Source organism: Piliocolobus tephrosceles, chromosome 14 (assembly GCF_002776525.5).
Source record: "Piliocolobus tephrosceles isolate RC106 chromosome 14, ASM277652v3, whole genome shotgun sequence".
In the NCBI taxonomy this organism is placed as follows: Eukaryota; Metazoa; Chordata; class Mammalia; order Primates; family Cercopithecidae; genus Piliocolobus; species Piliocolobus tephrosceles.
Genome location: NC_045447.1, coordinates 27,142,195 through 27,163,751, shown reverse-complemented (window position 1 = coordinate 27,163,751; position 21,557 = coordinate 27,142,195). Strand labels below are relative to the sequence as shown.

At 37.2% G+C, this 21,557-nt stretch overlaps 1 protein-coding gene across 1 annotated transcript in view; it reads right to left on the bottom strand.

Moving 5' to 3' along the window:
- SHOC1 (shortage in chiasmata 1) overlaps positions 1-20,365 on the bottom strand; it is a 101,119-nt gene extending 80,754 nt beyond the window's left edge. The window contains exons 1-3 of the mRNA XM_023201886.2: positions 20,260-20,365; positions 17,755-17,842; positions 12,999-13,183 (exon numbers count right to left, since the gene is read on the bottom strand). Coding sequence (XP_023057654.1) covers positions 12,999-13,183; positions 17,755-17,819 — 250 coding nt within the window. The 5' untranslated portion in view covers positions 17,820-17,842; positions 20,260-20,365. The remainder of the gene's footprint in view (positions 1-12,998; positions 13,184-17,754; positions 17,843-20,259) is intronic.
- Between the last annotated feature and the right edge of the window lie 1,192 nt (positions 20,366-21,557).

Sequence of the window (21,557 nt, the reverse complement as noted above, 5' to 3'; positions counted from 1 at the left end):
TATACCCAAAGGATTATAAATTATGCTACTACAAAGACACATGCACACGTATGTTTATTGCGGCACTATTCACAATAGCAAAGACTTGGAATCAACCCAAATGTCCATCAGTGACAGACTGGATTAAGAAAATGTGGCACATATACACCATGGAATACTATGCAGCCATAAAAAAGGATGAGTTTGCGTCCTTTGTAGGGACATGGATGCAGCTGGAAACCATCATTCTTAGCAAACTATCACAAGAAGAGAAAACCAAACACCGCATGTTCTCACTCATAGGTGGGAACTGAACAATGAGCTCACTTGGACCCGGGAAGGGGAACATCACACAATGGGGCCTATCATGGGGAGGGGGGAGGGGGGAGGGATTGCATTGGGGAGTTATACCTGATATAAATGATGAATTGATGGGTGCTGACGAGTTGATGGGTGCAGCACACCAACAGGGCACATGTATACATATGTAACAAACCTGCACGTTGTGCACATGTACCCTAGAACTTAAAGTATAATAAAAATAAATAAATAAATAAATTTTAAAAAAATATTTAGGAATCAGAATGGCACTGGACTTCTCAACAGCAATACTGGAAGCTAGAATCGAATGGAACAATGCCTTTGAAATTCTGAGAAAAAAATATAATCTGGAATCTATAACTAGTCAAACTATCAATTAAATGTGAGATAGATTTAAGACTTTTTGGATATGGAAGTTTAAAAAAAAATTTACTACCTACATTCCTATTCTCAGGAGGCCATGAGTAGAAGTACTCTACTAAAAGGAGGGAATAAACTGACTAAACTGGCAGCTACAAGGTTGAAGAAACAGGAGGCCCAATACAAGAAAGAAGTGAACAGAATCCTCAGGGATGATGATGATAATGACTTGTTCTAGAACTAAAAATCCCCAAAGATAAAACTATTGGTACACTTGATGCTTCAATGCATTAAGAGGAGATTTAGACAAACGGGAGAGTTTCAGGATCAAGTTCTATGTACCAAATACATAGAAAACAAAACAAAACAAAAAACCAGAAAATCAGCATTAACTTCACAGAGTACAGTAATCTCCTCTTATCTAAGATTTTAGTTACCCCCAGTCAACTGCAGTCCAAAAATACTATATTGAATGGAAAATTCCAGAAATAGACAATTTATACCTTAAATTGCACAGTGTTGTGAGTGGCATGATGAAATATAGTGCTATCCTGCTCAGTCCCACCGAAATGTGAATGATCCTTTTGTCCACTGTTTCCACACTGATATGCCACCTATTCATTTGTCACTTATTACCTGTCTCAGTTATCAGAACGATTGTCCCTGTATTGCAGTGCTTGTGTTCAAATAAACTTTGTTTTACTTAATTCTCCAATTTTATTGTTAGCTATTTATTGCTGTTAATCTCTTACTGGGCTTAATTTACAAATTAAAATTTATCACTAGTATGTATGTATAAGAAAAAACATTGTATATATTGTATAGGGTTTGGTACTATCAGTGATTTCATGCATCCACTGGGTATTTTGCAATGTATTCCCTGTGGATAAGGTGGGACTATTGTAAAAGAAAGAAATTACTGAATAACACAATACTATTTTCAGCTACAAATAGTATTTAAGGACTCACAAGTCTGTAAATACAGAATACTGGTATAACCAAAGTTATAACTACATTGGGAGAGTAGACCATAGGAAGTGTGGGGGGACGTGCTAGTGACGGTGTAAAAGAGTGAGGACAGCGACGTCTTTACTTTCATGGTGAGAGGTCAATATATAAGGTCTAAAACTAAAAACATCAGGAAATAGCAGTATAAGCATGCCATACAGATAAATAAATGACAAAAGGAATATAGTTTCTTTTCAAACTGTTTCAAAGAGTTGAAAGTGGTTGCCTCTAGAGTGAAAAAATAAGGGGTGGTTGATGAAGTCAGGAAATTACTGCTTTTAAGAAAAGTGTTGGCCATGTGTGGTGGCTCACACTTGTAATCCCAGCACTTTGGGAGGCTGAGGTAGGAGTTCGAGACCAGGTCAGGAGTTCGAGACCAGCCAGGCCAAAATGGTGAAACCCTGTCTCTATTAAAAACACAAAAATTAGCTGAATGTGGTGGCGCATGCCTATAATCCTAGCTACTTGGGAGCCTGAGGCGAGAGAATCGCTTGAACCGGGGAGGCAGAGGTTGCAGTGAGCTGAGATCATGCCATTGAACTCCAGCCTGGGCAACAGAGCAAGACTCCATCTCAAAAAAAAAAAAAAAAAAAAGTGTTATACAACCATTTTAATTGATGATGTGGAAAATATAAAATGACACAGAAAAGTGTTTATAAAATCTAAGTAAAAAACACACTAAAAAGCATACAAATATTACCTTTGGCTGAATATAACAAATAATTATACCAAAGATTAAAACTCTGGGTTTTGGCGGGGCACAGTGGCTTACGCCTGTAATCCCAGTACTTTGGGAGGCCAAGGTAAAAGGATCACTTGGGCCCAGGAGCTCGTGACCAGCCTGGTCAACATGGGGAAAATCTGTCCCTACTAAAAATACAAAAATTAGCTGGGTGTGGTGGCATGTGCCTGTAATTCCAGCTACTCGGGAGGCTGAGGCACAAGAATCACTTGAACCCCAGAGGCAGAGGTTGCAGTGAGCAGAGATGGCACCATTGCACTCCCGCCTGGGCGACAGGGCAAGACTCTGACTCGAAAACAAAAACAAAAACAAAAACAAAACAAGCTTGACGATATTTTCAGGAACCCAAGTTCTTTCCATCTTTCTTTTTGTACTTTTATATTTTGAGGTAAAATATGCCTATTAAAATTTACTATCTTTACTTTTTTTTTGAGACAGTCTCACTCTGTCATCCAGGCTGGAGTGCAGTGGTGCGATCTCGGCTCACTGCAACCTCTGCCTCCCAGGCTCTCCTGCCTCAGCCTCCCGAGTAGCTGGGATTACAGGCACGTTTCACCACACCTGACTAACTTTTGTATTTTTAGTAGAGGTGGCCATGTTGAGTAGAGGTTCACCATGTTGGCCAGTTTGGTCTCGTTATCTGCCTGCCTCGGCCTCCCTCCCAAAGTGCTGGGATTACAGGCGTGAGCCACCGCGCCCAGCCCATCTTTACTATTTTTAAGCGTACAGTTCAGTGGTAATAAATACATTATGAAGCCGGGCGCGGTGGCTCACGCCTGTAATCCCAGCACTTTGGGAGGTCAAGGTGGGCAGATCACGAGGTTCAGGAGATCAAGACCATCCTGGCTAACACGGTGAAACCGTGTCTCTACTAAAAATACAAAAAATTAGCCGGGCACAGTGGCGGGCGCCGGTAGTCCCAGCTACTTGGGAGGCTGAGGCAGGAGAACAGCGTGAACCGGGAGGCTGAGCTTGCAGTGAGCCGAGATTGCGTCACTGTACTCTAGCCTGGGCGAAAGAGCGAGACTCTGTCTCAAAAAATAAATAAATAAATAAATAAATAAACAAATAAATAAATAAATTATGTTCTTTTCCCCCCCTCATCCCCCTTCCTTGCTACCCTTCCCTGCCTCTGGTAATCACCATTCTACTCTCTAACTTCATGAGATTCACTTTTTTAGCTTCCACATGAGTGAGAACATACAATATTTGTCTTTCTGTGCTTGGCTTATTTCACTTAACATAAAGGCCCCCAGTTCCATTCATGTTACTGAAATGACAGAATTTCATTCTTTTTTGTGGCTGAATAATATTCCATTGTGTAGATATACCATATTTTGTTTATTCATCCACTACTGGGCACTTAGGTTGATTACATATCTTGGCTATTGTGAATAGAGCTGCAATAAACATGGGAGTGCAGATGTCTTTTTGATATAATTTCCTTTCTTTTCCAGAAGTGGAATTGCTGGATCATATGGTAGTTCTATTTTTGGTTTAGCTGAGAAGTCTCCATACTGTTCTCCATAGTGGCTGTTCTAATTTACATTTCCACAAATGCTGTACAAGAGTTCCCCTTTCTCCACATCCTTGCTGGCATCTGTTATTACCTTTTTGATACAAGCCATTTTAACTTGGGTGATATTTCATTGCGTTTTTCTTTTTTTTTGTTTTGGGGTTTTTATTGAGATGGAGTTTCACTCCTGTTGCCCAGGCTGGAGTGCAGTGGCACAATCTTGGCTCACTGCAACCTCCACCTCCTGGGTTCAGGCAATTCTCCTGCCTCAGCCTCCAGAGTAGCTGGGATTACAGGTGGCCACCACCACACCTGGCTAATTTTTTTATTTTTAGTAGAGATGAGGTTTGCCATGTTGGCCAGATTGGTCTCAAACGCCTGACTTCAGGTGAACCGTCCAGCTTGGCCTCCCAAAGTGCTGGGACTACAGACATGAGCTACCATGCCTGGTCAGCTCATTGTGGTTTTGATTTGCATTTCCCTGATGATTAGTGATGTTGAGCATTTTTTCATATATCTGTTGGCCATTTCTTCTTTTGAGAAGTGTCTGTTCATATCTTTTGCCCATTTTTAATTGGATTATTTGCTTTTTGCTATTCAGTTGTTTCAGCTCCTTGTATATTGTGGTTATTAATCTGTTGTCAGATGGATAGTTTGCAAATATTTTCTCCCATTCTGTGGGTTGCCTCTTCACTTTATGACTGTTTCTTTTGTTGTGCAGAAGCTTTTTATCTTTATGTAAACCTATTCATCTATTTTTGCTTTGGTGGCCTCTGCTTTTGAGATCCTATACAAAAAATCTTAGCCCAGACCACTATCCTGGAGCATTTCCCCAGTGTTTTCTTCTAGTAGTTTCATAGTTTCAGGTTTTAGATTTAAGTCTTTGATCCATTTTTATTTGATTTTTGTTCATTGGGAAAGATAGGGATCTAGTTTCATTCTTCTGCATATAGTCATCTAGTTTTCCTGGCACCATTTATTGAAGTCTATCTTCTCCTAATTGTATGTTCTTGGTGCCTTTGTCAAAGATGAGTTAGCTGTAAATGAGTGGATTTATATCAGGGTTCTCTATTCTGTTCCATTGGTTTATATGTTTGTTTTTATGCCAGTACCATGATGTTTTGGTTAATAAGGCTTTGGAGTATATTTTGAAATCACGTATTGTGATGCTTCCAGCTTTCTTCTTTTTTGCTCAGAATTGCTTTGGCTATTTGAGGTCTTTTGTGGTTCCATTTAAATTTTAGGGTTTTATTTTTCTATTTCTGTGGAGAATGTCTTTGGTATTTTGATAGGGATTGCATTGAATCTGTAAATTGCTTTGGATAGTGTTGTTATTTTGGCAACATTAATTTAGTAATATTCTTTCAATTCATGAGTATGAAATATTATATCTTTCCTTTTTTGTGTCCTCTTCAATTTCTTTCATCAGAGTTTTATAGTTTTTCTTGTATAGATCTTTCACTTCTTTGGCTAAAATGATTCCTAGGTATTTTATATTTTTTGTAGCTATTGTAAATGGCATTGATTTCCTGATTTCTTTTTTAGATTGTTCACTGTTGGTGTATATAAATCTACTGGTTTTTGTATGTTAATTTTTTTTTTTTTTTTTTTTTTTTTTTTTGAGATGGAGTCTCACTCTGTCACCCAGGCTGGAGTACAGTGGTGCAATCTCAACTCACTACAACCTCCACCTCCAGGGTTCAAGTGATTCTCCTCCTTCAGCCTCCTGAGTAGCTGGGATTGCAGGTGCACACAGCCACACCCAGCTAATTTTTATATTTTTAGTACAGTCGGGGTTTCACCATGTCAGGCTGGTCTCAAACCCCTGACCTCAGATGATCCACCCACCTTGGTCTCCCAAAGTGCTGGGATTAGAGGCGTGAGCCACTGCATCCAGCCGTATGTTGATTTTGTGTTCTGCAACTTTACTGAATTCATTTATCAACTCAGTTTTTTTGGTGGAGTCTTTGGGTTTTTAAAATTTTTCTTTCTAAATATTATTTTAGGTTCAAGGGGTACATGTGCAGGTTTGTTACATGGGTAAATTGCATAAATCCTTGGTTTTTCTAGCTATAACATCATGTTATCTACAAACAAGGCTAATTTGATTTATTCCTTTCCAATTTGAACGCCCTTTATTTCTTTTTCTTGCTCAATTGCTTTGGCCAGGACTTCACGTTTTAGGTTGAATAAAAGTGGTGAAAATGGGCATCCTTGTCTTATTTCAGTCCTTAGAAGAAAGACCTTCAATTTTTCCCCATTCAGTATGAAGTTAGCTATCATATACGGCCTTTATTATTTTGAGGTATGTTCCTTCTATACCTATTTTGATGAGGGTTTTTATCATAAAGAGATGTTGAATTTTATCAAATGCTTTTTTCAACACCTATTGAAATAATCATATGGTTATTCTTCTTGATTCTTTGAATGTGATGTGTCACATTTAATGATTTGCATACGTTGAAACATCCTTGCATCCCTAGGATGAATCCCACTTTATCATGGTGAATGATCTTTTTAATGTGTTGTTGAATTCAGTTTACTAGTATTTTGTTGATGATTTTTGTATCTATGTTCATTGTTAATATTAGTCTGTAGTTTTCTTTTTTGTTGTGTCTTTGTCTGGTTTTGGCATCAGGGTAATGCTGGCCTTGTAGAATGTGTTTGGAAATACTCCCTCGTCTTCAATTGTTTTGAAGCATTTAAGTAGAATTAGTATTAGTTCTTTAAATGTTTGGTAGAATTCAGCAGTGAAGTCATCAAGTCCTGCGCTTTTCTTTGATGAGAGACTTTTTATTATGGCTTCAATCTTATTACTCATCATTGATACCTTGTTCTATTTCTTCATAGTTCAAACTTTTTTCCTTTTTTGACATAGGATCTCACTCTGTCACCCAGGCTGGTGTACAGTGGCATGATCACAGCTCACTGCAGCATTAACCTCTCAGGCGCAATTAATCCTCCCACCTCAGTCTCTCAGGTAGCTGGGACAAGCACATGCCACCACACTTGGCTAACATTTTTTTGTAGAGATGAGGTTTCACCATGTTGCCCAGGCTGGTTTTGAACTCCTGACCTCAAGCGATCCACCCACCTCAGCCTCTCAGAGTGCTAGGGCACAGGCATAAGCCACCATGCCTGGCCCATGATTCGATCTTGATAGGTTGTATGTGTACAGGAATGTATCCATTTCTTCTAAGTTTTCCAATTTGTTGGCATATAGTTGTTAATAATACTCACTAATGATTCTTTGTATTTCTGAAGTCTCGGTTATTATGTCTCCTTTTTCATTTCTGATTTTATTTATTCGGGTTTTCTCTCTTCCTACTTAATCTAACTAGAGGTTTTATCTTTTCAAGAAACCAACTTTTCATTTTGTTGATTTTCTGTATTATTTTTTAGTCTCAGTATCATGTATGTCTGCTCTCATCTTTATTGTTTCTTTCCTTCTACCAATTTGGGGTTTGGTTTGTTCTTTCTTTTCTAGTGCCTTGAGGTGCAACGTTATTTTATTTGAAGTCTTTCTACTTTTTTGATACAGGCATTTATTGCTATAAACTTCCCTCTTGGTACTGGGCTCTTGCCATATCCCATAGATTTTGGTATGTTTTATTTCCATTTTCATTTATTTGTTTCAAGAAATTTTAAGAGTTCCTTCTTAACTTTTTCACTGGCCATTTAAGAGCATGTTGTATAATTTCCATGTGTTCGTGCATTTTCCAAAGTTCCTCTTGTTACTGATTTCTAGTTTTATTTCATTGTGGTCAGAAAAGCTACTTGATATTATTTCTATTTTTAAAATGTTTTCAGATATATTTTGTGGCATAAGATATAGTCTATTCTGGAGAGTATTCCATGTGCTGATGAAAAGAATATGTATTCTGCAGCACAAAATACATGGTATGAAGTTAGCTATCATATGGGTAAAATGTTCTGTAAATGTTAGTTGGGCCTATTTTAGTGTGTAGTTCATGCTCTTTGTTGATTTTCTGTCTGGATGATCTGTCCATTACTGAGAATGGGGCATTAAAATCCACTACTATTATTATATTGCAGTCTATCATTTTAGATATATTAATGTTTGCTTTATATACTTGGGAGTTCTGGTGTTGTGTGCATAGATATTTATAATTGTTATATCCTCTTGCTTAACATGATCATCTTTGTCTCTTTTTACAGTCTTAGATTTGTAGTCTATTTTATACAAGTATAGCTACTCCTGCTAATTTTGGTTTCCAGTTACATGGAATATCATTTTTTACCACTTCGCTTTCAGTCTATGTGTGACTTTATCCGTGAAGAGAGTTTCTTGAACATAGCATATAGTTTGGTCTTGTCTTTTTAATTTCTTCAGCCACTCTAAGCCTTTTATTTGGAAAATTGAGACCATTTACATTCAGTGTTACTATTAAGTAAAGACTTACTACTGCCATTTTGTTACCCATTTTCTGATTGTTGTAAGACTCCTTTCTTTCCTACTGTATTCTTTTGTGGTTATTTTCTCTGGTAATATGTTTTAATTTGGTGTTTTTTATTTTTAGTGAATATATTGTAGGTTTTTGGGCTGTGGTTACCAGGAGGGTTACAAAAAACATTGTATAGATATAAAAAGTTATTTTAAAGAGATAATATTTTATATTACAAAGAAAGGAATAGAAACAAACACACAGACACACAAAATGATACATTTTGACTAAGTTGTCTGGATTTACATATTTTAATATTACATCTCTTAACAGGTTGCTATAGTTATTGTTTTTGATTGGGCTTCATACTAAAGTTATGAGTGCTTACACACTACAATTATTGTAACAGAGTATTCTCAGTATTCTAGAGAATTCTTAAAATTAAGTATTCATGTACTTAATTTTACCAGAGGATAACTAAAGAAAAGTTTTCTTTTCGTATGTTAATTTTTTTTTTTTTCCTTTCAGACTGAAGTACCCCCTTTAGCATTTACTGTAAGATGATGGGTCTGATGGGGGTGAATTCTCTGAACTTTAGTTGTTTGGGAAAGACTATTTCTCTTTCGTATTCAAAGGGTAATTTTGCTAGATACAATGTTCTTGGATGGCTTTTTTTTCTTTGAGCACTTTGAATATGTTGTTCCACTCCCTCCTGCCTGTATGGTTTTTCATTGAAAAGTCTGTTACTATAGAATTGGAGGTCCTTTATATGTTATTTGCTTCTTTTCTCTTGCTGCTTTTGAGATCTTCTCTTTGTCCTTGACCTTTGAGAGCTTGGTTATTACATACCTTGGGGTAGTCTTGTTTGGGTTGAATCTCTTGGGTATTATCAGACCTTCTCGTACTGGAGATTTATATCTTTCTCAAGCTTTTGAAAATTTTGTATTATTTCTTTCTACCCCCTGCCTTTGCTTAGCTCCCTTTTGAACATCAAGAATACTTAGATTTGGTTTTTGAGGTAATTTTCTATATCTTGTAGGCAGTCTTTGTTCTTTCACTTTCTTTTTTCTTTTTTCTCCTCTGACTATATTTTCAAATAGCTGGTCTTTGATATCACTGATTCTTCCCTCTGGTTGTTCCATTCAGATGTTGAGAGCCTCTAATGAGTTGTTCAGCTCAGCAAATGTATTTCTCAGTTCCAAAATTTGTTTGAGTTTTTAAAGTTAACTTTAAAAATTTAACAAATTCTCTTTGTTAAATTTCTCCAACGAATTTCTGAATTGCTTTTCTGTATTATTTTAGAGATCACTGAATTTCCTTAAAACTGCTCTTTTGAATATTTGGTCAGAGACCTCACAAATGACTCTCTTGTTAGGGTCAGTCACTGGATTTTTGCTTTGTCTTTTTGCAAAGGTCACATTTCCCTGTTCAGTGTTGTTTCTTGTGGATATATGTCTATGTCTTTGCACTGAAGGATTGGTTATTTATTCCAGCTTCCTCTGTTCAACTTGTCTTGAGTTTTATTGGATATATTTTCTTAGCAAATCTTCACTAATATTGCCTTTTTCCTGGCTATAGGTGGTATCTTAAGCCCAGGTTTGCCTTGCCTCTAGTGAATGGTCAGGGCACTGTCTTCTCTAGATGGGAGAGTCTGAAAAACATTATCCCAACAGTGACAGAAGTCTGGCTAGAGGTTCGTGCTCAAGGGACCTATGGCACAAATTAGCTGCTGTGAATCGGCTCCTTTGCCTAGAAAGGCTGGGGAAGGTAGCCCCTTCTCCCCTCTTTCTCTCTCCTTTCAGGCAGTCATGATGCTTTCCATGGGTTAAAGAAAGAACAGTCTCCTGCCAGGGAATCCAAGATGGAGGGAAAGCTAGTTGACTATTCCACTCTCATTTTTTCCAGCATAGAAACCATGAGTTGGGGGAAGATTTTCCATGTGGTTGTTGTCAGGCAGAATGGGCAGGGTGGGGCATCATGGATGTGGAAGTTGGATTCTCCTACCATCTGCTTGAAGTTTTTTCACTTCTCTGTGTCCCTAGGATATGTCTCATCCTCATATTTGAGATGTGAGTTGTTGCTAGTGAAAATCTGGGCATTGTATATTCGTTTTTGGTTTTCTGTATGAGCAGTGAAGCCAGCTTGCTTCTGTGCCACCATTTTAAACCATAAGTATGATTACTGCTTTTTATTATAAACTTTAACAAACTATTTGACTCTCTAAACTATATGCATATGCAACTTTATTATTTTATTTTTATTATTTATTATTATTTTTTGAGACGGAGTTTCACTCTTCTTGCCCAGGCTGGAGGGCAATGGTGTGAGTTTGGCTCACTGCAACCTCCGTCTCCCAGGTTCAAGTGATTCTCCTGCCTCAGCCTCCCAAATAGCTGGGATTACAGGTGCCCGCCACTACGCCCAGCTAATTTTGTATTTTTGGTAGAGACAGGGTTTCACCATGTTGGCCAGGCTGGTTTAGACGCCTGACCTCAGGTGATCCACCCGCCTTGGTCTTCCAAAGTGCTGGAATTACAGGCATGAGCTACTATGACTGGCCTAACTTTATTTTTAAGAATAAAAATAAAAGCTACATTTATATTTGCTTGTATGTTCCCAGAATATCTAGAGGGATGCTTAACAGTTTCATGTATTAACAATATGTGAACATTGTAGAAAAATTAGTAAATATCAATAAACCAACAACCATAAAAGACAACCAGCAACTGTTTTATGTTTTAAAGATATGTGTTTTGAAATTATAATTTAGTAATTATTTATAATTCTTATAAGACATAGCGTATTTACAAATCCAAAAATATACTATGTTTCTTTTGATTTAGACAATAAGACCAAAGTATCTACAAATCTGGCAGCAATTGATATAATTGCAAAGAAAATAAATAAAATTGAAAATCTAAATTTATAAAGTGATGTCCGGTGACACAGGACACCTGAGGAAATACAGGATATGGCATTTGGCAAATTCAAGCATATTTTCTGTCAGTCAATAGTTGATTCTAGCCGATAGTAGCTTCTAGTTTGTCACATTTATAATAGCTATGTTTGTGTAACCCATTAGTTTTTACAAGCCATCTCGTTAAATATACTTATATAAACTTACATATATTAGTTTATCCCCACAAAATTATTTAAAAATAGAAGAATAAATAAGAGAAATAAATTATAGAAGAAAATTTAGAATCATAAAAATTTTCTTTGTCTCCAGACAGGGTCTCACTCTGTTACCCAAGCTGGGAGTGCAGTGGCATGATCATGGCTTACTACAGCCTTGAATGCCTGGGTTCAAGCAATCTTCCCACCTCAGCCTTACAAGTAGCTAGGACTATAGGAGTGCCACCACACCTGGCTAATTTTTAAAAATCTTTTTGTGGAGATAGGGTCTTGCTATGTTACCCATGCTGGTCTCAAACTCCTGGCCTCAAGTGATGTTCCACTTTTTAAGAGTAGACTTGGACTGAAAATTCAAGTCTTCTGACTCCAAATTCAGGCTCTTTCTACTATATCATGCTATCAAGTTTTAGTCCTTAATACAACTAATCTCTATATCTCTTCCAAGTATAAGAGAAATTTCTCTCTCTATATATATCATCGCACAGCTATTTGCCAATACTAAAATTTTTATACATAATTTATATATCTACATAAAAATAACAGTAAAAAAATCAAATTATTTTTCATGTTGAAGCTATAGCATTTCTTAAATGATAGTAATAATTACATAATAGAACCTTAAGTTCTATAATTTAAAAAAAGAATAGGCTGTTATACATACAAGAAAGGCAATCCTCAGCAAGTTTTTACATGGTTGAAAGAATTCAACACCCTCTAGTAAGATGAGACATTTGGAATCAAGTTTGAATAAAATATACTTTTATTTTATTTTATTTTATTTTTTTGAGATGCAGTCTCACAATCTTGGCTCACTGTAACCTCCGCCCCCTGGGTTCAAGTGATTCTCCTGCCTCAGCTTCCTGAGTAGCGGGATTACAGGTGCTGCCACCATGCCGGCTAATTTTTGTATTTTGAATAGAGATACGGTTTCACTATTTTGGCCAAGCTGGTCTCAAACTCTTGACCTCAGGTGATCTACCCGCCTTGGCCTCCCGAAGTGCTGGGATTACAGGCGTAGTAAGCCACCGTGCCCGGCCTACTTTTAATTATTTTTGACAGTATGTTTGTAAAACTGAGTGTATTTCTTAACTTAATACTGGAACTATTCCATCTCCACTTTGAACCTTGTTTTTGCATAAATTAGATGAGATTGAAAATATTTATTATGTTGTAAAAACTAAAATATAATAATCACTTCATAATATAGTAATTTAATATTACACTGGATTGCTATATCATGGGATCTGTAAAAGATGCCGATATCATTATAGCAGTATGTTGAAGGCATACTATGATCAAATCTCTGCAGGTTGTTTTGAGGCCCAGACAACTTAAACTAAAAAATTACCCAACTTACAAAGAGGATTAATATGAATGAGGAAATACTGCCCTAATGTGGTAAAACTTAGAGTTATGCAGGTGGATCTTTAATAAAAAATTTTTCATTCAAATCAAACAAAAAAACTCACTGAAATGAATATGTGTATATCAGTAAGAAATGTTTCACAACAATATAAAATAAATGTTTTACCTTGGTTCTGTTTTTGAAGTGCTGAATATTTTTCTAAACAACTGACAGGGGTAAAGACTTCATTGTAGTCCATGTGGGTGTATAAACTGACCTCCTCTACTTCAATTTGGGAGTCTGGATTTGAACTTGGAACAACTTCCTCAAATTCACAATTAATCTGGGTCACCATTCTTGTAATTGTTTTTCTGTGACAGTATAAAATTACTAATGTTATGTATGTCCTATTTTAAAACACTTTTATTAGTAAATAAGATATGTCCACTGTGGAAAAAATTATCGAGTTCCAACAGACACAGAGAAGAAACATCTATATTCCCATCATTCAAGATGAATATAAAAATTATGTAAATTTCTCAATTAAAAAAATCTGTAAACAATAGTGGACAAATGACAACAGTATTCTATAACCTGTTCTTTTCTGTAAAAAAATGAAGCATGAACACATTTACATGTCAATCTATATACATTCACCTAATATTTGAATGGATAAATAGGGTATCAGCAAATCATAATTTATTCAACCAATTCTCTATTATTGGAAATTTAAGTTCATTATAATTGTTTGCTATTATGAGCAACAATGCAAAGAACATCTATATGCACTAATAATCTCAAATATGTTTCTTAAAAACAGAAATGATGAAGTTAAAAGTATACAGATTTTTAGGTTTTGCCACACATTGCCAAACTACCCTTGTGCTGGATATTCAGTGTCTGTTCCTCAATAAAATTACCCAGCCTTTCGTGTTCTGTTCCATAACCTGGGAAGCTAACCTCTATGAACTAACCAAGCTTCCTTGTCCTCTGGCTTCTGGTTGGGTTCAGCCATGGAAAGCACTGGCAGAAGATCAAAAGTGAGGGAGACAGGTTGCAATATCATTCCTCCCAAATTCTTCTCTGTTGGGCCACAGTTTGGAATTGGCTGCACTCTTCCACCAAAAGTTACATCTTCTGTCAGTCAGCCCTGCTCCTGCTAGGTTGGTAACTGCCCAGGCACCTTGTTCCTTCAATCTTAGGGTGGTAACAACTTTGTAACTGCCCAACGGGTTCACCTTGCCCGCTGCCTAGACAAAGCCAATTTATCAAGACAAGGGAATTGCAATGGATAGAGATGCAGAGCCGGCTGTGTGGGAGATCGGTGTTTTATTATTACTCAAATTGGTCTCCCTGAGCATTTGTGGATCAGAGTTTTTCAAGATAATTTGGCAGGTAAGGGCTTGGGAAGTGGGGAGTGCTGACTGGTCAGGTTGGAGATGGAAATATAGGGGGTGGAAGTGAGGTTTTCTTGGGGTCTTCTGCTCCTGGGTGGGATCGCAGAACTGGTTGAGCCAGATTACTAGCTAGGTGGTATCAGCTGAACCGTAGAGTGCAGGGTCTGCAAAATATCTCAAGCCCTGATCTTGGGTTTTACAATAGTGATGTTATCCTGAGGAGCAATTTGGAGAGGGTCAGACTCTTGCAGCCAGAGGCCGCATGACCCCTAAACCAAAATTTCTAATCTCATAGCGAATTTGTTAGTCCTACAAAGGCAGTCTGGCCCCCCAGGCAAAAAGTGAGTGTTTTCAGGAAAGGGCTATTATCAATTTTGTTTCAGAGTCAAATCATACACTAAATTCCTTCCCAAGGTTAGTTCAGCCTACACCCAGGAATGAACAAGGACAGCTTAAAGGTTACAGGCAGGATGGAATCAGTTAGGTCTGATCTCTTTCACTGTCATAATTTTCTCAGTTACAGTTTTTGCGAAGGCAGTTTCAACTTCCTACTGTTGCTAGTCCTGAGGACATCTTTTTGGCTCTTTTAACCTTGCCCTTACCTTTTTCCTGATTGGTACAGGTTTATCTGTATCATACCATTAGAATGGCTGGCATTACAAGAGATCTTCCAATATATAAATATATTATTGGCAACTTAGTTTTTCCTGATATCCTGGAATATTTCAGCCCTAATAATTCTCTTGTACAGACTGAAAGAACCAAAATCAATGTAACTCTCCAATTGGAGAAAAGACCAATTGTGTCATATCTTAAAATCACAGACGGAGAAAGCTTTAGAATTTATCCTGTATTCTAACAAAATACAAGGTAGAAGAAAAAATATTTTAACTCTTCCATGTCTGTATTATTCATTAAGATCATTGGTTCCTATGTGGATCATTATATACTTAACTTAGTGCTTACATAGGTGCTGTCTTTTTAAAATAAATGTTACTGACAGGGTCAGCAATGTGTAACAATAATTGGTACCACAGTTTTGAGACTACCTAGTAAGTTTTCTTTCCGTAGATATAAAAGATCTATGAAGATCAGTCTTTCCCAGCTTTCCTCATCTACCTTTATTCCCTTTTCACTGGTGCCTCCTTCTTTGCATAACCTGTAGACACTGGTCTTTCCCAAGTTTCTACTCTAGATTATCTTTGCTTTCTTTCTATATCATTCTTTTTGAGTAAGTTCATCTACTCCTATTTATTAATTTGCAAACTTAACAAAACTATTTATTGAGTGTCTACAATGTGCTAACACCATTCTAGATACTGGGAATGGGGTGTTAAACCAAACAAAGTTCTTTCCTTCATGGAGCTTATCTGCTAACAGGAAGATAGACAAATAAGTATATTATATAATTTCAGGTGGTAAAAAAATGTTATGAATGGACTGGGCACAGTGGCTCACACCTGTAATCCCAGCACTTTGAGAGGCTGAGGTGGGTGCATCACCTGAGGTCAGGAGTTCAAGACCATCCTGATCAGCATGGTGAAACTCCGTCTCTACTAAAAATACAAAAAAACTAGCTTGGTGTGGTAGTAGGTGCCTGTAATCTCAGCTCCTCGGGAGGCTGAGGCAGGGGAGAATCACTTAAATCACTGGGAGGTGGAGGTTGTAGTGAACTGAGATCACACCACTGCACTCCAGCCTAGGTGACAGAGAGAAACTCTGTTTCAAAAAAAAAAAAAAAAAAAGAGAGAGAGAGAGAGATAAAGCACAGATACATGTGACAACATGGATAAATCCTGAAAATATTATATTAAGTAAAAGAAACCAGTCACAATAAAAGCACATATTGTATGATTCCACTTATGTGAAATATCTAGAATAGGCAAATCAATAGACAGAAAGTAGATTCTGATTCAGTTAGTCCATTTTGGAGCCTGAGATTCTGCATTTCCAATCTATTTCTAGGTGGTATTGACACCGCCAGTCCAAAGGCCTACTTTGAGTAACAAGATGCGAGATGATCTCTAAGATCTTTTTTTACCTTATGAAACAATAATTTAGTTTTCACCAAACTAGCCTAATTATTGCCTTTGCTAAATACTTATTGCATATTCCCTTGTCTATGCCTGGAGACATACTGTTTCCTCTGCCCAAAATGCTTTCTCTCAAGTTAATTTCTCTTTGATTGCCCAGCCCAAGCTCAATTCCTACTTCTGTGAAGCTGAACTCTCCTAGTTACAAATGCACAGCTCTACCAATGTAACTCATAAGGTGAAAAGGGATCTTAGAGATCATCTCGCATCTTGTTACTCAAGGTAGGTCTTTGGACTGGCAGCATCAATACCACCTAGAAATAGATTAGAAATGCAGAATCTAAGGCTCCAAAACAGACTAACTGAACCAGAATCTGCATTTTAATAAGATCCTCAGGGGATTCATAGGTACAGTAAAGTTTGAGAAGAACTGATCCATCATCATCATACTGATAAAATGAGGGTCACAGGTAAAATGACCAACAAAGTAGTTAGCACTTGACTTTTCCAGTCAAGGCTTAAAAGCTACATATTTTAATTCATAGTGCAGAGCTTTTTTCACTATACCTTTCTGTTTCCTCACTGCTAGGAGTCTACTCATATGATATATACTTCTATCTTGTAATAGATTTTATGTTGGTCATCCTATATTATCATTTAATTCTTACATTGTTAATTTTTTCTATGTTTATCTATTATTTTCCTAACCTGACTTTAAATTCCTAGATGACAGAGATGGTATATTGGGCTTCACTGTATCCAGAGTCTAGACACCTTTCAATGTTTTTTTGTTTCTTTTAAGCACAACTAAGGAAAATTTAAATTACAGAAACTTGAAAATGTGAATAATAACAAAATCTTTCCTAGGTCAGATCAGCATTCTGTGCATGAAGTGAAGCAAAAGAGTAAATTATTAAATTGCACCAAAATTTCTACTTTATGTCTACATTTACAATGTAGAACAGGTTAGATGTTCTTCCTCATATTATGCTCTGGGTTCCTATCTCTGTCATTGTACTTTGCACATTGTATTGTAATTATTTCTTTATAAAACTCTATTCCTTGTTTTCTTGTGTTCTTTGAAGGTTAAGACTATGTCTTATTCATTTTTGTATCTTGTATCTAATATATAGGATGATAATGAATATTTGATGAATGCTTAAATAATAAATAATGTTTTGACCAAATATATTACAAAATTAGCCTTAAATCTGAATTTATAATATAGGAGAAAAAAATACAAATTTTAATATAACAGACTTTCTATAGCTATTTTCTACAGAAAGTTTACTAATTGATAAACTAATTGAAAGTTTACTAATTAAAACAGAAGATATAAGTCACCCTTATTAACCACTCCTTTGTGGTTCAAATTAGGACCTTTTCTTCCGATAAAAGAAGAAAATTCATGAAGAAATAAAGGAAGAGATTTTCCCTATTTAGGTATCTGGAGAACTTAGTGTTTATCTTCTTCTACATGTAAAAGAGAAATTTGAGATTAAGGATACATACTTCTCAAGGAAATCCTCCACAAAGAAACTTGCTTTCCATTGGTCCAAGACTGAGGTATCTGTCATTCCCGGAATGGAAACAGCTGAGACTAAAAAGAATAATGGTAAACATTAATCTCTAGAATTTTCTTTTATACTTAATTCAAGAAAGTCAAACATTCATCTTTTACATTATGATTTTATCTTTATTCGTTCACAAATGTATTTTTTGCCAAAGTGATACCTGATTCCAAATATTTAAATAGTCATCCTCATTATCATCAACCTACCCCCGCCCCTCAATCAACTACAGTTAGAACAATATCACATGAACATGTCACCCTCATTTTATAGCCTCTCTTTTGCTTATACAGCACTACTATTCCAAATAGTCCTTTTCAACTGCTCATGCTCTACCTCATGAAGCTTCTATTAACCCTTCCAGCTCAAGCTGATACATTCTCTTTGAAGGGCCATAATATTGTCAGTAACCCTTGGGGACCCAACCGTATACAGTCCTATATTTAAAATTGTAGGTGGCACGCAGTGGCTCACGCCTGTAATCCCAGCTCTTTGGGAGGCTGAGGCAGGCGGATCACTTGAGGCCAGGAGTTTGAGACCAGCCTGGCCAACATGGTAAAACCCCATCTCTACTGAAATTACAAAAGTTAACTGGCATGGTAGGGCATGCCTCTAGTCCCAACTACTTGGAAGGCTGAGGCAGGAGAATACCTTGAACCTGAGAAACAGAGGTTGCAGTGAGCAGAGATCATGCCACTGCACTCCAGCCTGGGCACCTAGGTGACAGAGTGAGATTCTGTAAATAAATAAATAAATAAATAAATAAATAAATAAATAAATAAATAAATAAATTTGTGTGTGTATATAGCTTATCTCCCAAAGTAAATCCTTGGTTCCTTAAGGAGAAAGACCATGTCATATACTACTACCAGAATATGCTACTGAGTGTTCTACCTACCACCAGTGTTACTTCTTACTAGTTTTGTTATCTTGAACAAATCATTTAACATCTAAGCCTGTGCCTCATTGAAAAACATGAAAAAAAAATACAAAAGTTTAGTGGTACTTTGGGAGGCCGAGGCAGGTGGATCACAAAGTCAGGAGATTGAGACCATCCTGGCTAACACGGTGAAACCCCATCTCTACTAAAAATACAAAAAAATTAGCTAGGTGTGGTGGTGGGCGCCTGTAGTCCCAGCTCCTGGGGAGGCTGAGGCAGGAGAATGGCGTGAACCTGGAAAGTGGATGCAGTAAGCTGAGATCGCACCACTGCACTCCAGCCTGGGAGACAGAGTGAGACTCCATATCAAAATAAAAAAAGAAAAAAGTTTAGTGGTTAAGAGTACAGGTTCTGGAAACACTCTGCCTAGATTTTAATCCTTGGACTGCTACTTATTAAATATATGATATTGGGTAAATACCTGAACCTTTTTGCACCTCCTTTTTTTGTTTGTTTGTTTTTTTTAATGTACAAACTAGGAAGAATAGCCTTTTCAAAGTGTTGTTGTAAAGATTAAATGTAATGTGGCGTAATGTGGCATGCAAATTGCTTAGAATAGTTTAGGTTCCATAGCCAGTCCCATAACCATTGCTTTCAAAGACTCTTGATTCTCTTGCCTCTCTTTCTCTTCTACCAACTTAGGACAACCCCTACTTAACACTTTCTGTGTATGTACACTAAAACAGTTGAAAATTACTGGAAAAAAAATCACCCAGCCATGCTAAAGGAACTCATTCCAAATTATGACCATAAATTTCAAATGGCCACCCAACATTGACAGATGATAATAGTATACCCCTTAATAAAACTAGCTTTCTTGACCACAGATGAGGTTAAAAAAAAAAAAAAAAAAAGGAAGAAACAAAAACAAAACTGGCTTTCTTGCTCTTTAAGACAGCTAATTCACACATTACCCCTTCAAATCTTTAGTGTTCATTTCATAATCCACTTTCAGTGTATGACCTTACCTTCACATAGAAAACTGATACAGAGAGCTACCTCATTTTCCACCACCAATTCTACCAACTTACTGGCATAAGTACCTACAAACCCTATCTTCCTATCTACACAGGGGAAGAATTATTTTAGTTCCTACTGAATACTAACTTCTCTAACTGTGCTCTTGATCTTATCCCCTTTTACTCCTGTTATCCTTTTTCTTTCCTGCATTGTCTTATTCTCTTTTTACCAAAATTGTTTCCATTGGCAAACATTTTACAGTCTCTCTCATCATGTATCGTTTAAAAACCACACATCAAAAACAAAAAAGAATAACTCTTTACTCCACTTCTCCCATAAGTTAGTCCATCATTTAAAAACTTTTCTTCATAGCAAAATTCCCCCAAATATTCAAATTCATTCTCTCACTTTCCCACTTCCCGTTATCTTCTCAACATACTCCAATCACATTCCAATATATTCCTATCACACTCCAAATATATTCTAATCATATTAATAACCAATATTCCAGGGAAACCACTCTTGTCAAAGTCATCAATGACCTACATTTAGTCAAGCTAATGGTCAACTCACTATCCTCAGATAACTTAAGCTTTTAACATGAGCCCAATGCATTGGACTACTACTGCCTTCTTGAAGCACTTTCTTCTTTAGAATTCGACACCAGAATCATTTGATTTTCCTGTCTTGCTTCTTAGGTAACTCCTTTTACATCAGACTTTTAACTGTTGGAGTGTTCCAGGGCTCTGTCCTAGGCCTTCTAATCTATTTATACTCATGCTCTCAGTGACTTCATCTAGTTTCACAGGTTTTGTGTAATTTGCATATTGAAAACTCTGATTTGAAACTCCAGCTTGTGAAGCAGGTTCACTGTGTACTGATTACCAACTTGTCTGAGTATGGTGAGACAGAATACCCATACAAAGGAAGTTACATGAAGTAGATGTATTACTTACAGATAGGTAACAAAGGACAACAGAAGCCTAGGATTCATTGTGAACTGGTCCCCTAAGTCTCGGGAAAGCTGCCCAGGGCAAATGAAGTCTTCATGTGCCACACTTGCACAGCAGCTGAAGAACCCCAGAAAGCAGTCCACCTGGGTTTGATGTTCTGAGGTCAAAGGACGTGCTGGGCTAAAGAACTGAAGGACAGAGCATAGGCTGTTCTGGCCAGCTCCCCCTTTATCTCTGAATGTTGCATTCTCAGCACATTTTATAGTTATTCTTAAGAACTTCTGGCTGGGCGCGGTGGCTCAAGCCTGTAATCCCAGCACTTTGGGAGGCCGAGACGGGCGGATCATGAGGTCAGGAGATCGAGACTATCCTGGGTAAGATGGTGAAACCCTGTCTCTACTAAAAAATACAAAAAACTAGCCGGGCGAGGTGGCGGGCGCCTGTAGTCCCAGCTACATGGGAGGCTGAGGCAGGAGAATGGCGTGAACCCGGGAGGCGGAGCTTGCAATGAGCTGAGATCTGGCCACTGCACTCCAGCCTGGGGGACAGAGCGAGACTCCGTCTCAAAAAAAAAAAGAACTTCAAGTGAGAAAAGGAGGCCAAGGCCACCCAGAGAACTGTCCTGAGCAGCTGCGCTCAAAATTAATATAACCAATTGCCTTCTTAATGATTCCATTTAGATGCCTAATAATCTGGCCAAAGCAGAGTTATTGACTCTGGCCACAAATTGGCTTCTCTATAAGCCTTTCCCTATTTTAGGAAATGGCACTGTCATCTACCTGGTTTCTCAGGTCAAAAACCTAGAAGAAAATCTTCATTATTCTATTTTGTAATACCCTCACTGTTGACAATTTGTAAAATAAGCTAGATTTTAAACACATCTCACATCTC